General features: G+C 41.2%; 1 protein-coding gene across 1 annotated transcript; it reads right to left on the reverse strand.

Annotated features, from left to right (window-relative positions):
• Positions 1 to 5249: 5249 nt before the first annotated feature.
• On the reverse strand, positions 5250 to 16236 carry gm2a (ganglioside GM2 activator). Its single transcript, XM_085417888.1, has 4 exons — positions 16033 to 16236; positions 15370 to 15522; positions 6986 to 7168; positions 5250 to 6841 (listed from the first exon to the last, which is right to left on the reverse strand). The coding sequence occupies exons 1-4, from the start codon at positions 16126 to 16128 to the stop codon at positions 6686 to 6688; spliced, it is 588 nt and encodes a 195-aa protein (XP_085274014.1). The 5' UTR covers positions 16129 to 16236; the 3' UTR covers positions 5250 to 6685.
• Positions 16237 to 16827: the final 591 nt, after the last annotated feature.

A 16827-nucleotide genomic window follows, 5' to 3' on the forward strand; every position in this document is an offset into this window, starting at 1 on the left:
AGATGCAAAAGAAAAAAAAAAAACAATTGTAATGATAAGACCAGAACTCATGTAAATCCAAACAGACAGAGGGAAACCAGACAAAAATATACAAAATTAACAAAATTAGATGCAGAAACAGTGGAAACTGAGGAGAAACGACTGATAAGGCACACCATGAATAGCACTGCAAATAACATGTACGGTTAACATTTACACAAAAACGATCCAGAACTAAGATCAGATAGGCTGATGGAGGTCATTCTGTTTTCTTCATTGTTAATCCAGTGCACTGTTGGGTGGGGCTGCCGGAGCCTGGAAAGGTGTGGCAAACCTGGACAGGTCCTCCTGTCCATCACAGACTGAAACGGACTAAAATGAAATGCAAAATGCAAAATGCTCTTCAGTGGGGCAGACAGACACACAATGAACAAAATTTACAGTACAACCACAAAAAAACCGACTGAAACATTCTGTCTTCAGGTAAATTAATTTATTAAGTTTGTTCTTTGAGTAAATTGGCAGAAAATAAACAGAAAACAGAATTTTGTATGAAGCAAAAATGATCACAAAGGCAAAAAAAAACAGCATTCAAGTCTCCAAGTGCAAACCAGCAAATAGATGCAAAATATCCACAGAGAGACTCCAACTGTGCAGAATCCACAAGCAGAACTGATTCTGCTGCAAAAGCTTTGTGGCTGGAAACGGGACAGAGTTGGTCCCCAAACGATATGTAAAGGTAAAAGGCAGAAGGTGAGAGGAAACTCAAGCTCATTGTTGGTTGTCATTAAGTGGTAGAAGCTTCACATGACTGTGTGTGTGTGTGTGTGTGTGTGTGTGTGTGTGTGTGTGTGTGTGTGTGTGTGTGTGTGTGTGTGTGTGTGTGTGTGTGTGTATTTATCTGTGACCCCATTAACTCCCGTTAGCTTTGAGGTCCCCTGTAAATTCACCTTTTGTTTGGCTTAAACCCTCACTGAAAGCAGCTCAAAAACCCCTCCACAAACAGTGTGTGTGTGTGGTTAAAAGCAGGATGTAACTGATCTGCTGACCTGCATGTTGCTAGATAAGGATCAGAGTGGAGGAAGACAAATACCAAACACTCTGGTGAGGACAAACTCTGTGTGTGTGTGTGTGTGTGTGTGTGTGTGTGTGTGTGTGTGTGTGTGTGTGTGTGTGTGTGTGTGTGTGTGTGTGTGTGTGTGTGTGTGTGTGTGTGTGAATTAAATAAACATTCTTACCAAATTTAATTTACAGCCAAACACAGAAACTATTGTCTGCAGCTGCTGCAACTTCAAGAACATTAAAGTGTGTTTTTTGTTCACTGTCGAATCAGATTCTCTGATTGTGCTAACGACAGCTGCGTGTTTGTCTGCATCACATCGACATGAAGCATCTAAAATTATGAGACTGTTTCAACATGTAAGAGAAAAATCCTTCTCACTCCCAGTTTATCACATACTGGCTCTCATTTAATGAACTGGGTTCTCCTCCGCATCAGCAGGCAGGTGGGATGGCGCTGGCGTAGACCACAGGACAAGTTTGGGCTTTGGCTGTTGGTTTACTTTCGTGAAGAGGTTGTCCTCAGTGATCCTTCTGTGATAATTTTGTGTAGCTCAATCTCCGCCATTCTTTGCGCGCGAGGGGGTGGGGGGGGGGGGGGGGGGGGGGGGGGGGGGGGGTTGGTGCACTGAAACAAACCAAAGAAAAACTTTTAAAATTTAAAAAGCCACCATGGTCACACCAAATTTGGGTTTTACTTTATATTTTTAACCTTTAAGTCTCAGGTGGAGCGGTTAAGCTGCTCCTATTGTCCTATCCTTTTGTTTGTGTCCTGTGGAGGACGGACTAATCATTTCAAGGCTGATGGAAGCCACAGTTCAGACTCTCTATATGTTGCCTTTGTCTTTATTAGTCCGATAACTCTGTTCACCTTCATGTTCTTTTCTTGGAACCTGTCCTGGAAACCAGCCTGCTTGAATGTGGCCATGCCTCCGTAAGCGCCATCAGCCACTCTCTCCTGCCTTGGTCAGCTTCTCTGTTCTCTGCAGAAGAAACGGCTCAGCTGCTTCCCACTCTCCACCTGTGAACTTCTATTCACCTTGGGGTTTTTTTTTTTTTGCCAGGTCAGTACTCCTCCTAGACTCCAATCCTCACTCCTGGCAAGTAAGACTTTTGCCTTTGATCACAAACAACATGCAAAAAACCAACCAACCCCTTCGTGACCATTTGGAAGCTTTTACTCCAGCAGTGCTCCTGGTCCAGCTACTTTGGAGAACTGGTTTTATACAAAGACTTTTGAGTTTCAAACATTTCAAACTGCCGACAGTCTGTTATCTGAGTCTGTGTTTAGCCTAATTATGAAAATTGTAATAGAAGCTGAAATATCCTCACCTAAAGATGATTAGTGTTATTGAACTGCTTTGGTCAGAGTTCCTTATTCTGTCTTTCCATTGAAACAATGTTCAGATGACACTTTAATCAAAGGCTTATCCTAAATCAATCTGCAGCCATTGTTCACCTGTTACACTCATGCCCGTGCCTCAGTAACAGAACATTGCTGACTAAGCAGTCCTGCAATTGTGGCAAACGTGGCATCAGACCAACACGACAGAGTCAGGAGTCAGACTGTTATTCTAATCACAGAGAGGGTTTCTCAGAGTCAGATCATGGCTATACTTATAGCAGAAATCAGAGAAGAGAACTGAGGGATAGGAAAGGAACTTCATCCTAATAACACAGTCTGCTAAAGAAAGGAGCAAAGACTGACTGTTTGCTAGCTGAAGCAGCTTTAAGGTGACGTGGATGTCTTTAGTGAAAAAGCATCATCATGAGTTGATTTTGAAACAAAATCAAATCAAAGAAAAAAATCTTTTAAAAATATGGTTCATGTTCTAGAAACCAGTCTGAGCTTTGAGACACGAAGCTTTGTTATCCTACTGAAGACACTGCACTGAGGTCATAAAAGATGGGCGTGGTCAGCAGCAGCACTCGGGCATGCTGTGGAGCAGCAGCCTGTACACTGACACAGGCATGATGGCTCCATGTTTTAAACGCCGAGCTGACCATCTGAGACTCATTAGACCACAAAACGTTTTTGTGAGTCTGTGTGAGCTGTAGCCTCAGTTTCCTGTTCTTAGCTGACAGCAGTGGCACCCGGTGTGGTCTTCTGCTACTGTTGTCATCAGCTTGAGGGTTCAGAGATGCTCTTCTACAGACCTCGGTTGTAACAAGTGCTATTTGAGTTTCTGTTGCCTTCCTATCAACTTGACACGGTTGGACCTCTGCCATCCACAAAGCATTTGTACTCTGATATTTGTATTAACGAGAAGCCGAACAGGTGTACCTAATGAAGTGGCCATTAAATGCAAACCGTATGACCTCTGATGCCTGGTGTCCACATGCTGTGGTCGGTGTTTAAGTGAAGCCACGTTACCTTTTCTGGTTAAAATGCTGCTGCCAAAGTAAAACACTTCCTGTCTGAGATTAGCCCAGAAACAAGTGGTCTGCAGCTGCATCTCACACACACACACTTTTTTTTTGAAGGTGGTGTGACACTCGACTGCACTCTAAAACATAGATCCTGCTGTGTGTGGCCAACGCGTCAGACTGCAGGGGAAGGCGAGAAGAAACCTCGCTGAGCTTTTTATTCTGTGCTGATCATCTTTCTGATCTGAACCCTGTGTCTCCTTCATCACTGCTGAAACCACAAAAGAAGAACTTCATGAACATTTTCCAGACCATGGAGGCTGATTTTCATCGGTAGCTCACCAGCTTCAAAGACCCAGATGCAGCAGGCAGGCAGGAAACACATGTGGAGACTTCTCTTTTAACCCGTTCTTGCACAGTCTCATGAATCTTTCATTCCATTGGGTTTTTTCTGGATGTAAACTCAGTGGTGTTGGTCCACTCTATGCTGGGCTGTTTGCTTCGTGTGTAATTCCTCACTTTCCTCCTTTTGTTTCCAGTATTCTTTAGCGTTTCCTGTTAACATTCACTGCTGCCGTGACTTCAACACTAAGTGGGTTTGTTTGGGTCAAAATAAAGAAAGCGGGTAATTTCTATTGTTCTGCGTTCTTGAATGTGAGTTACACATTTAGTTTCCTGCAGTGAGAAGCAGATTAAAAATGCCCAAAGCTGACTCTTGGTCTTGACAGTTAAATCAGCAAAATTCAGTCTCAGCAAAAATAACTATGAAGCATTTTTATCATCATCTGTTACTGCTGCAGGTCTACACGTGACTCTTTAATGTGAACGCTCAGGAAATGTTTGGATGTGAAATGCTGCCATCTTGTGGGAAAACACAAAAGCACACATAAAAGCTGCAGTGCCCCGTGTTCAGAGATGATCACATGTCCAAAGCGAGTCCCAAAGAGCTTCTGAACCGGTCAACAACGGTTGACCTGGTGACCCGTAAATGTTTGGTGTGGCAGAGTTCACGAGGTTAGAGGAAGCCCAATGACAGTCAGTGCGTGCTGTTCATCTAATAGATCTTTGCCGCTTTGAGGTGTGTCTCCTGCTGCAGTCTTAATTCTTCTCCACAATGATGCAAAGCAGAGGCCGAATGGCGGCCTGCGTCTCCCTCATCTGGGAGGAGCCAATTCACTGTAGAGGACCAACTCCTGTAGCAACCTTACCTCTACCTAACAGAAACATCCTCTGAACTTTGTTTTAGTCATCGTGAACTAGGGCTGTGCGATATGACCAAAATCTCATATCCCGATATAAAACACCTATCGTCCGATAACGATATAAATCACAAAAATTTAACATTATCTGTAAATTCTGTGAATCTCGGGCAGCTGAAGTGTTTCCAGCTGGGCATCGTGTGTCTGGTGTCGAGTGTTTTACCGATGCATGAAACTACACATTTTTAGACATAAGTGGTAACGGCTGCCGTTTTCTTTGCGAGTATTTATTACACAGCGTGTTGCGGGGAAAAGCCTGTTCTAACGTTTGAGTCTAAGGTTTATTTTTTAGCACCTGACAGCTCTTTTTTGCTTGTCATCGGTAAATACTCTGCATACTCTTTCACGTGATTCAGTTTATTTTGAAAAGTCTCAAAGATCTTGAGCTTTATTGTGAAAGGTTTATGTGGAAAATAAACAAGCGGACACGTGATGGTTTTACCATCTTGTTGCTAACAACAATGCATAAAAACAGGCGCTTGTCCATCCATAGTATGGTTATATTAAATATAAGAGAAAGAGAGAACTTTAAGAAATTAATATAGCCACTACAGTGACCATCAAAACGATGAAAAAAATATTGCCATAAACAGTTTATTTTGCAACACCACGAAACAAACGATAGCATTAAATGAAACATTAGTCGTTTTTATCATCATCCGATATATATCGTTATATCGAACAGCCCTATCGTTAACCTTTTTTTCTGAGGTAATTGATTTTACTGCACCAGAAAAGCATGAATAGCTTATGTGATAAAGTTTATTTAAAGCTGTGTTGAATCAGTCAAATGTATAACAGCAACATTTCTCTGTGATCATCACACAAGAAAAATTTGAACTCTGATTTACATGAATCAAAGAAAGAATGAATCAGGCACTTAGCAACAACAAAGAGTTTAAAAAAAAAAACAAAAAAAAAAAACCCCCATAGTGATAACAACAATAATAATACTAATAAGGTCATTCACAATAACTGAACAGTCAAAACTGGCTCCCAGTTAAAATAACACATGTGACATTATCCCAAAAAAGAAGAAAAAAAAAAAAAAAAAAAAAAGCACAGAATGTTTAAAAATAAGAAATAAATTAGACAAATGTTAGCAGGTTTTTAGACAGTAGCACTAAAATTCAGTGAGCTGCAACATCATTTTGTTCCAAGTTTTGTCATGAGGACCGCTGACGGCTGAATTATGAAGAAATCATAAACAGACAGCCATCCCCTCCATCTTACAGTCTTTATTATTACAGGAGCAAGAGCTCCAGTGGTTATTCTTTATGTTAATGGTGACAGGTTTAGTTCCTCAGGACACATGAAACCAGTCAGACCTTTGGGGACTGACTGAGGTGCAGGACTGGTTGAATAACTGAAGGTTGAGATTTAGTTTTGCTTTAAGCTCCACTTGAGTCTAAAGAGATTGGTTTCTATTATTTCATTAAGAGTATTCATGTGATTTATTTCAGCATATTTATGCATCTCTGTCATCCATGTTTTAATCTATTTTCCTTCATATGAGCAGATCATTTCATACCTGTGATAATAATAACGTCATATTTCGACATAAAGGCTTCGCTTTTTCCTAATTAGTTTTTCTGTTACTGCAGGAGATGAAAACTATAAAAAGTTGATGAACAACAGGAACTTCAGTAGCTTTTCCAGCAATTAAAAGTAGTTTTAATAAAATTTCAGCTCCTGTAAAATCGTTCTCAATGGTTAAAAAGCACGATAAGAGGTCCAGCAGATACAGTGACGCAGTTTGTGTTCATACAGAGTGAAAGAAGAGCAGCTTGGATGCATCTTAACGTGGAGAAAACCTGTAATTTCACTAAAGAGAATGTTTCAGTGCATCACTGCGCCTGGTTTCGTACATTGCTGCAGGAGCTCATGTTCTGTGCGTTTCATCCCATAAAACCTGTTTTTGTTGTCTTTTCTTCTGATTATTATCCCACATCTCCCCTCCCTCATTGGTGAAAACTTTTTTCATTTCCCAGTTTTAAAACCATGAGGCTCCGGCTGACGGCTCAGTCTGAGTGGATGGAGAGCGTGACTTTGAGGCAGCCCAGCTCTTTGCCCTGACTGCCGAGGACCCCCTGAACCCGGTAGTCCCCGTTAGTCAGCCAGTAGGGCAGATCGATGTTGGGTAGGTAGAAGATTGACTGTGGCAACGTGTATGAACCCTGAGAACAGAGAGGGAGAGTCATGGTGTTTCATCATGTTTAAAGGTCACAGAGCTCAGGGCTCATGTTTCATCCCTAAATGGTTTTCTACACTTTTCAATCTCAGCTACTGAGAAGTGATCTGATTTGAAATCAAAGACTTACAGCTTTGAAGGGGCAGTGGCAGGGTAGGCCGTAGGTGTGCAGCGGTTCGGGACAGTCCTGACCGGGCGGGATCAGCTGGCTCAGGATATCGCAGGCATCCTTATAGTGACAACTGCCCACCTCATCCAGACAGGGCACCTTCACCCAGAAACCTGCCACCTCCTTCTCCAGAGTTACATTTAGCTAAAGATTGAGAGGAGACAGAGAAACAGCAGCACATGTGTTAAAAATGCTGCAGCGTCACCAGCGCCGTGCCGCAACCTTAATCCTGTTGAGAGGAAACGGTGATACCCGACATACTTCCATATGCCTTTATCATAGCTAACGTGCAAGTGCTAGGTATTTGGTTTTTAACTTAAATCTACAAATCTGCAGGAAGCTTCAGTTTATTGCCTCAGTATGTGCAGAGTTTTGAAACTCCAGTTTCCTCAGCTCTCCACATAGCAGGTTCCTTCATCAGCGTGAACAAGACGCAACAACAGCCACATAAGCATGTCAGAATTATTTTCAATTTTACAAAAAGCATCATAAAAATAAGATAAAATAAAGAAAAACATCAGCAGGTTGAAGCAAACGTAAAAACTAAAAGTGGCCAAACATGATGCAGTGACCTTTGATTTGGTGAAGGTAGAATAGAACTCCTCATCACCACAATCGCCTCAGGTTAATTACCCACTGCAGCAAATCCAAGAACTCTAAAAGAAATTTGAGGAGACCTCGAAGAGGATCATAATCAGAGTTTTACAGTTCATGCTTATCACTGCACATGTGACAAAGAACAAGTTCTGCTGAGTGATAAAGTTTCTTTTCCCGTTTCAGACGCATGATTGCCGCTTTACAGCTGGAAAGGAAAAAAAAAAAAAAAAAAAAAAAAAAAAAAAAAACCTCCAAGTGCCTCTCACATCCTTAAACACACCATCACCACTACATCATGTTACACTACTCATTACATTACCTTCTAGCTGCTCTGTAATAAACTGTGACATAATCACCAAAAAAACAATAAAAACCTGAGGCCCCACACGACACAAATTCCCATCCTAATAAGGACACACACACCATCTTAGTTTTCAAATATGAACATGGAGCAAAGATGAAAAACAGCAGGCTTCAAAGCAATCGTCATGGCGATTCTACTTTAGAAACAGACTGCTCACACTGTAACAGGATCACTGTTATCTGCTGAAGATCAGGTGTAGCTGTGGGTTGTCTTTGTGTTAGAACGGTGTGTGTCTGCGTCAGCAGTATAATCCAGTTAATTCACAGTTTGAATTTTACCGTCACGCTCTTGTCCTTTCATGTGATAAAAATAAAAGTAATGTCCACCATCGTCGTCCTCCCTGCACACAAACTGAAATCAGCTGATCGTAGCGACGTATGCATGAAGAAAACAACGTGGTTGGTGGTGTTTTGTCTCTCTCTTGGTTCGCAGTGCAGGTAAAGAACTTTGGTCACACAAGTAACCACATAATTGTAACTGTGTGATGTGATTACTGACTTTAGTCCAGTAGCTCATTATATTACTGTGATCCTGAAGAATGTAATGTGTCACTGTGTATCAATCATACACTGCAGTTTTTAATATTGCTGTTAAACATTAGAATATGGCTGTGTCTAGTTTGCAGAATGATTTAAATTTAAAAATCTTAAACCTGTAAAAATAAATGACAGCCCTGATCCGGGGGGTGTCCGTGTGTAGGCCTCACAGGAGGCAACTGGTTGTCTATTTAGTTATTTATTTGGTTAATATGTGTTAGAGATGGACCGATCCGATATTACGTATCGGTATCGGTCCGATACTGACCTAAATTACTGGATCGGATATCGGAGAAAAATAAAAAATGTAATCCGATCCATTAAATATCACGAAAGCACCTCACAAAACTTGCAACACGCCGTAACTCACCTCAGGTTAGCACGTCGGAGCAGTATGCATCACGTGATAGAGCAGCTGTGGCATGCGGGACCTGTCGGTGGTCTGGATAGCATGTGGAGCTTCGCTAGCAACCCGGCATTTCATCTCCGACAAAGTTATCCCGAGAGAAGTAAAGCAAGTGTGTAAGTCCATCTCTGAATGTTTGTAAAGCATTCCTGCGTTAAGCTTAACGAGCGACTGCCTCTCGCTCTCCGGCTGCTACTTCAATCGTGAAACTGCTTAATGATCAGCTGATCGGCTTTTCTGTCCGAGTCAGTCTCTCTAGTTTGCTTTTGGCCCACTTTGCACCAGAAAGAGGAAACCAGCGGCTGAACAACAGCAGCACGTTTAAGCTTGATCAGCTGTTGTTACAATTTATTTAATATTACTTTCTACACCAGGATCTTTTTCTATGTGGCTGACGGCTGGTAACTGTGCAGGGGCGGATCTAACAAAGTTTAGCCAGGGGGGCTGATAGGGCATTAACAGGGAAAAGGGGGCACAAAGACATACTTTTCTTTCTTATTCTCATTTAAAATGTCGAGCGTTTAATAAATAATTATCTGACAGCCAAAGTTTTAATTTGATGCAAAATGAATAGAAGTCCATTACTGTATATAGTGACTATTAAGTCTAATATATATACCCTAGTAAGCTATACTACTTTTTCCTTTGGGAAGGTACCATCTGTGCAGTCTGCAATTTTGTTGAAGAAAGATGTTGAATCTATTTAATATTTCTTGAAAAATAATTGATTTCTGTGCATTTTTTTTTTCACACTGCATCAAATTAAGGTTGATTACGTCGATTAAGCATCATGAGGTGGAGCGTGAGGGGTGGTTCCCTATTTTTTATTTATTTATTTTTGTTGTTGCTGGGAGTTGGAACCCTATTAGTTAGGTTGCTTAATATTTACGCTAAGTACTCTTTAAAATACCAGAATAGGGAGGATGGTGTAGGTCTAAGTTTATTAGATTGATCAGTATTGCTGAACTATGAAATATTTTTTTTGTATACAGGTATAACAGAATAGCTTTAGTGTAGTTGTTGTTTTAAACTTGAGTATGAACTTATACAAAATGCAGCAAGATATTTAAAAAACAGTTTTGTTGATTAAAAAAAAAACACCATATCGGATTCATATCGGTATCGGCAGATATCCAAATTTATGATATCGGTATCGGACATAAAAAAGTGGTATCGTGCCATCTCTAATATCGGTATCGGTATCGGACATAAAAAAGTGGTATCGTGCCATCTCTAATATGTGTACAAATAAACCGATTGAGGAATGAAAGAAAAGAAAACTGAATAAAATCCAATAAAACCTGACTGCTCTGTGCCATCAGGTGTTTCTTCTAAATGCTTTATATATCTTGGCAAACCGGACAGTATTTTTATTCCTCTGTATCAAACACAGATTGGAAACAGGAAGTGGTTTTCATGCGTGCTTCTAAGTAAAGTTGAAATATATAAAGTAATAATACCTTTCTAATATTTCTGTCTCCTCATTCTGATGATATTAGCTCATTCATCTCTTTATTTGGCGCATGTGACCATGCTTCACAGACAAGCTTCTGTTTTCAGTGTACCATGTAACCCAAACAACATTCTTTGTTTAATTTCATTTTCCAAGATTAAAGACTAATCAACGGCTTCAAGTCTACACCACAAGTTGCACACACATTCTGTAGATATAGATATATACATGAAAACTTGATGTTTTTTAATTTTGTTTAAAAGTTTTTCTTATTTCTCTTGTTATTTTTGAATGTTCAAAATAAATTCTATCTATCTATCTATCTATCTATCTATCTCACAAATAGGGATGGGTATCGTCTAGGTTTTATCCAATACCAAACCGGTACTTTTGAAACGGTGCTTAAATGAAGAACACAAACTTCGTCCAAAAACCTCTCATGTTTAGCTGGGTTTTTTTGTAAAAAGATAACAATCTTAGCCTTTTCTGCAGCTACAGTGGGGCAAAAAAGTATTTAGTCAGCCACCGATTGTGCAAGTTCCCCCACCTAAAATGATGACAGAGGTCAGTAATTTGCACCAGAGGTACACTTCAACTGTGAGAGACAGAATGTGAAAAAAAAAATCCATGAATTCACATGGTAGGATTTGTAAAGAATTTATTCGTAAATCAGGGTGGAAAATAAGTATTTGGTCAATGACAAAAATACAACTCAATACTTTGTAACATAACCTTTGTTGGCAATAACAGAGGTCAAACGTTTACTATAGGTCTTTACCAGGTTTGCACACACAGTAGCTGGTATTTTGGCCCATTCCTCCATGCAGATCTTCTCGAGAGCAGTGATGTTTTGGGGCTGTCGCCGAGCAACACGGACTTTCAACTCCCGCCACAGATTTTCTATGGGGTTGAGGTCTGGAGACTGGCTAGGCCACTCCAGGACTTTCAAATGCTTTTTACGGAGCCACTCCTTTGTTGCCCGGGCGGTGTGTTTTGGATCATTGTCATGTTGGAAGACCCAGCCTCGTTTCAGCTTCAAAGTTCTCACTGATGGAAGGAGGTTTTGGCTCAAAATCTCACGATACATGGCCCCATTCATTCTGTCCTTAACACGGATCAGTCGTCCTGTCCCCTTGGCAGAAAAACAGCCCCATAGCATGATGTTTCCACCCCCATGCTTCACAGTAGGTATGGTGTTCTTGGGATGCAACTCAGTATTCTTCTTCCTCCAAACACGACGAGTTGAGTTTATACCAAAAAGTTCTACTTTGGTTTCATCTGACCACATGACATTCTCCCAATCCTCTGCTGTATCATCCATGTGCTCTCTGGCAAACTTCAGACGGGCCTGGACATGCACTGGCTTCAGCAGCGGAACACGTCTGGCACTGCGGGATTTGATTCCCTGCCGTTGTAGTGTGTTACTGATGGTGACCTTTGTTACTTTGGTCCCAGCTCTCTGCAGGTCATTCACCAGGTCCCCCCGTGTGGTTCTGGGATCTTTGCTCACCGTTCTCATGATCATTTTGACCCCACGGGATGAGATCTTGCGTGGAGCCCCAGATCAAGGGAGATTATCAGTGGTCTTGTATGTCTTCCATTTTCTGATGATTGCTCCCACAGTTGATTTTTTCACACCAAGCTGCTTGCCTATTGTAGATTCACTCTTCCCAGTCTGGTGCAGGTCTACAATACTTTTCCTGGTGTCCTTCGAAAGCTCTTTGGTCTTGGCCATGGCGGAGTTTGGAGTCTGACTGTTTGAGGCTGTGGACAGGTGTCTTTTATACAGATGATGAGTTCAAACAAGTGCCATTCATACAGGTAACGAGTGAGGGACAGAAAAGCTTCTTACAGAAGACGTTACAGGTCTGTGAGAGCCAGAGATTTTCCTTGTTTGAGGTGACCAAATACTTATTTTCCACCCTAATTTACGAATAAATTCTTTACAAATCCTACCATGTGAATTCATAGATTTTTTTTTCCACATTCTGTCTCTCACAGTTGAAGTGTACCTCTGGTGCAAATTACTGACCTCTGTCATCATTTTAAGTGGGGGAACTTGCACAATCGGTGGCTGACTAAATACTTTTTTGCCCCACTGTATAGGGGATTTATGGTATCACTCTTGGCTGGAAGCAGTGCTTAATCAATGGGAAAAAAAAAAAAAAAAAAAAAAAACCACCAACTTTGTCCAAAAACCTCTCATGTTTAGCCGTTTCCACTTTTTCTTTGGTCATTTTAGCCTTTTTGGCCAGGATGAAGGGAGTATCTGCCATCAAACAAGAAGACAGCCGCATGTAACTACGACAGTGTTTGCTAGTTCACCTTACGTGCATTAATTTAATAACGTGGTGAGCCTACTCAACGTAAATTACACACAAACAACATTAAGCTACTGACCCAGAGAAGAATGGCTGCTGCTGCTGCCATCATCATCAGTCATCATTTCTGCTACACTGGCAGGGCTAGGGGCCAGGACTCTCCTCTTCGAGTTTTTGGGGGATGTTGCTAACTCTGGGTCCGATAACAGGCACCACACCCACAATAGATGTGCTCGATGTGAGCTCTTGCAGCAAGCTATCAAATACGGTGCATTTCTCGGCTTTTAAAAAAAAAAAAAAAAAACGCTATGCGTCGCCAGGTGTTTCATCAGATTCAAGGTTTTACTTCCTTTGCACAGTATCACCTTAAAACACTTGTTGCAGGCTGCCGAGTTTGCATCTTTTGCTATGAAGTACAGCCAGACTTTGACCGCTTCGCCTTGGGCGTTTTTAATCTGTAGCTCTGCTCTAAAAGAACATATGTACCTGGGCCCGCCTACTACGCTTGCAAAGGTAAAATGATTGGCTAGAATCCAAAGTGTGTGACATCTCAGGAAAAAAAAAGCACCGAAATAAAGCACCGAAATGTGCGCTGCTTTTCGGTCTGGTTACTACCGTTTATGTCAGAACCGGTGCCATACCGGTACCCATCCCTACTCACAAGTGACTAAAACCAAGACCCTTTCACTCCACATAAACTTTAACTGTCAAAGTGAAAGTACACGTGGGCAATGAAACAATAAAACGAGGAGCTGTTTCCTCAGGGCCGAGGTCTAACTAAACTCAATAACTGTTCAAAAAATACTCAATAACTGTACTCGATTTAGGGATAGGCACACTTCATTGGGACTTTGTAGGATTCTGACAGAGAGTCAGACGACTTTTTGCTTTGCCAAATAATAAGAATATTATACCAGACAGTTAAACCACTGTTGAGTAACCTTGTGCCTGTTACTTAAGTTAACCCTGTGGAGGATGACACTGCTATAAACTAGTCAGGTTTTTCCTAACATTTCAATACTTAACTAAAGGAATAAAGAGAAAGAATTTTGTCCGTTTCCATCAGCTCTAAGTTATTCAACCCACTCATTAATTAAAATCCATCAAGTTATTCACCTCAGTCAAGCATCAACAAAATATCCTCTATTTTGCCTGCAAAATACAAAGAGTTATAAGTAGAGCTGGGCGATAGAACGATAACGATATGTATTGCGATATAACTTTTTCTCGATCAAAAAATTAAACTATTGCGATAGACCTCGCCGCTCTTGTCCTCTTTAAAAAAAAAAAAAAAAGAACAGCCAATCCAAATTAAGTAGCGCAGAGCCGAACCAATCACAGCCGCAGCGTCGCGTCACGTGACTTGTTACGTACAGCACAAGTGCCAAGCCACACATGTGTATTTGTTTGGGAAGCAGCCAGCCGCCGTGCCGCCCGGGTAATGGAGGAAATGAGTGTGCCGACTAGAGAAAAATCAACCGAGAGCGTGACCGAAGGTTACCGAAAAGAAAATCGATGATGGTTCCAATGCCGGAGAGATTGTCGAACGGGAGAGCCATAGAAGTTCCTAGTGTGAAGGTATTTCGGCTATTTCAAGTCTGACAAAAAACAGTAGCGCGCACTATAAATTGTGCCGAAAGAAAGTCTGGAAATACAATAAACCGGTGCATGCTCAGTCTCTGACTGGAAGCGCTAATTCGTCATTCGGCTTTTGTCAGACTAAAGTAACTGCTAAAACTGTTTGAAAAGCTAAGCTATACAACAAGGAGAGATTGAGAATTTCCTTTTAGTTCTCAGTTTATTTGATATTGACAAAAGTTAGTCAGTTTTGTCTGTTCTTCTGTAAAACAAACTAAGATTTATTTTTAGAATTAATATTTTGTTTCTAAGTGGAATTGACAATTTAGTATGTTTTGTTTGTTCTATTTTGAAACTTAAACGCTTTAGCGGCTGCCTTTTGTGTAGTTTGCAATATTTGCCTTTATTTATCTGAAAAAGTCTCATGTTCCTTAAGTACATCTACCCTGTTGAACTTATTTTGGGAAATAAATATTTAAGTCAAAACAAGCTGCTGATTATTTCACATTTTACTTGTGAGCAACGGCACATTAAAATCTTACAAATATAGTTATTTGGCTTATATCGTGATAGATATCGTTATCGCCTGAAATGGAAAAAACCTATCGTGATATGAAAAAATCTTATATCGCCCAGCTCTAGTTATAAGCAATATTAGGCACAGTTTTCTGATGAGTAGGAGACTCACAGTGCACATTTTAACCTTGAGATACTCGTTTGTGTTTGACCACCTGCCCAGGGTGTAGCCCACCTCTTGCCTGATGACAGCTGACAAAGGCTCCATCTCAGCTCAACCGGTTGATCCGGTTAATTTGCCTGTGTGTGTTTGGAACTTGTGAGTTTGTGAAGTGTGCTGAATGCTGCTCCCTCTAATGAAAAAAATTAAACAAAAACCATTTCAAACTGGGAGACATTTAAGCCCTTTGTTCACTGTGGCTGCGCTGAAAGGGAAGTGCTAAAACTAACAAAGTACCCTACTGCTTCCTTTAAAATCTGCTCCTTTTGATGTTAGTCATAAGTGAAAAATTATTTGTGAAACTCGACTGAAAGCATCCTCATGTCACTGCCATCCATAGATAAGCGTACTCACAGACAGAGGAGTGCCGAGTTCAACGGCCGTGGACCCAGAAGTGGAGGCTGTCAGATCACCTGGGATGGAGATTGGGTCTGGAGACATGGTGAGGGTCTTCAGCACAGCTGGAGCATCAGGCGGTCCGCAGTTCTTCCAGTCGAAACCCAAAACCTGCAAAATGCATAAAACTATGTTTAAACCTCAGATATTTCCCATCACGGTCAGAGCGTTCCCGCATTTCCGTACTCCAGGAAAATCAACTTGTCCAGACGTGAAAGCTGAGTGACGCAGTCCAAACAGACAGCAATCAAGGAATCATTGGATTCACGACTTTCATGTTTGTTTCTTGGATACTGCAGTGTTTTTCCTTTTCGTTTATTTATTTATTTATTTATTTATCTCTCTCTAATGTTTCCATTGTGGATCCACTCTCTTCAGCTCAGTTTGTGTTTCCGGGTTTAGTTTAGAAGAGCTGTTACAGCTCGGTAGTCTCAACCCTGGACCTCGCCGAGCCCCCACACGCACGTGCAGTTTTAAGGCTCTACGACGACTCCGGCAGGTTTCACGGATGAACCGTCCACATTTAGTACGTGAGGTCCCCTAAAACAGCACGGTGGGAGCTTCGGTGTGGATAAATAAAACCCGTACAGAGGCTTTGGTACCCGGCGGAATTTGGCTCACCTGTACGTTCCTGACGTTCTTCCACCCGAAGGAGCCGCAGCTCACCTGAGCTAAAGCGGCAGCTACGAGCACCGTTACCGCCACACGTTTGTCCATCCTCACGTTTGTGGCACAGTTCCACAGTGCCTTTAAACAGAGCGTCGACGGCTTATACCTTGCAGCACTTCCGTATTTACGATCGCGCTGACTGTAGTCACGTGACGAAACAGCACGTCTTCTTCTTTATATTGTTTATTGGCGGTTGCCAAACAGCAAAATGGTGTATTACCGCCACCAACTAGTGTGGAGTGTGAACAGAAATGAAAAATAAATAAATAAATACAAAATTCAAATCCTAGCAAACAAATCGGTCTGCCTTAAAAATTAAATAAGGCCTGATAACTTTCACTTCTCGAGTTCTTACGAAATAAATCAACCAAGTCCAGTTTCACTTTCATATCAGCAAGCTTTTCGATCAGTTGTCTTCTTTCAGCATCATATTTCTGACAGTGCACTGAAACATGCTCTATTATTTCTTCTTCTCTATTGCAGTCACACTTACTGTACGATGTTTTCCTATTAAAAACAACATACTATTCAAACCAGTGTGCCCAAATCTGAGTCAGGATATAATCATTTACTCTCTCCTGTTCCTTCCTGTGCTTCTCATTTCGCCTGTTTTCCTTTGGATTTTTCGCCTTTTCCTGTCTTCTTCCCATTGCTTTTGCGACCTTTCTTTCATTTTGTGCTGTATTTTGCTCTTAATCTCTGTCCTACTGCCCTTATCATTTCCCTTAACTCCATGATGCAGTGGTA

This window comes from Rhamphochromis longiceps, linkage group LG2 (genome assembly GCF_057381845.1).
Source record: "Rhamphochromis longiceps isolate RC_006_pf linkage group LG2, R_longiceps_female_GT1.1, whole genome shotgun sequence".
Taxonomy (NCBI): Eukaryota; Metazoa; Chordata; class Actinopteri; order Cichliformes; family Cichlidae; genus Rhamphochromis; species Rhamphochromis longiceps.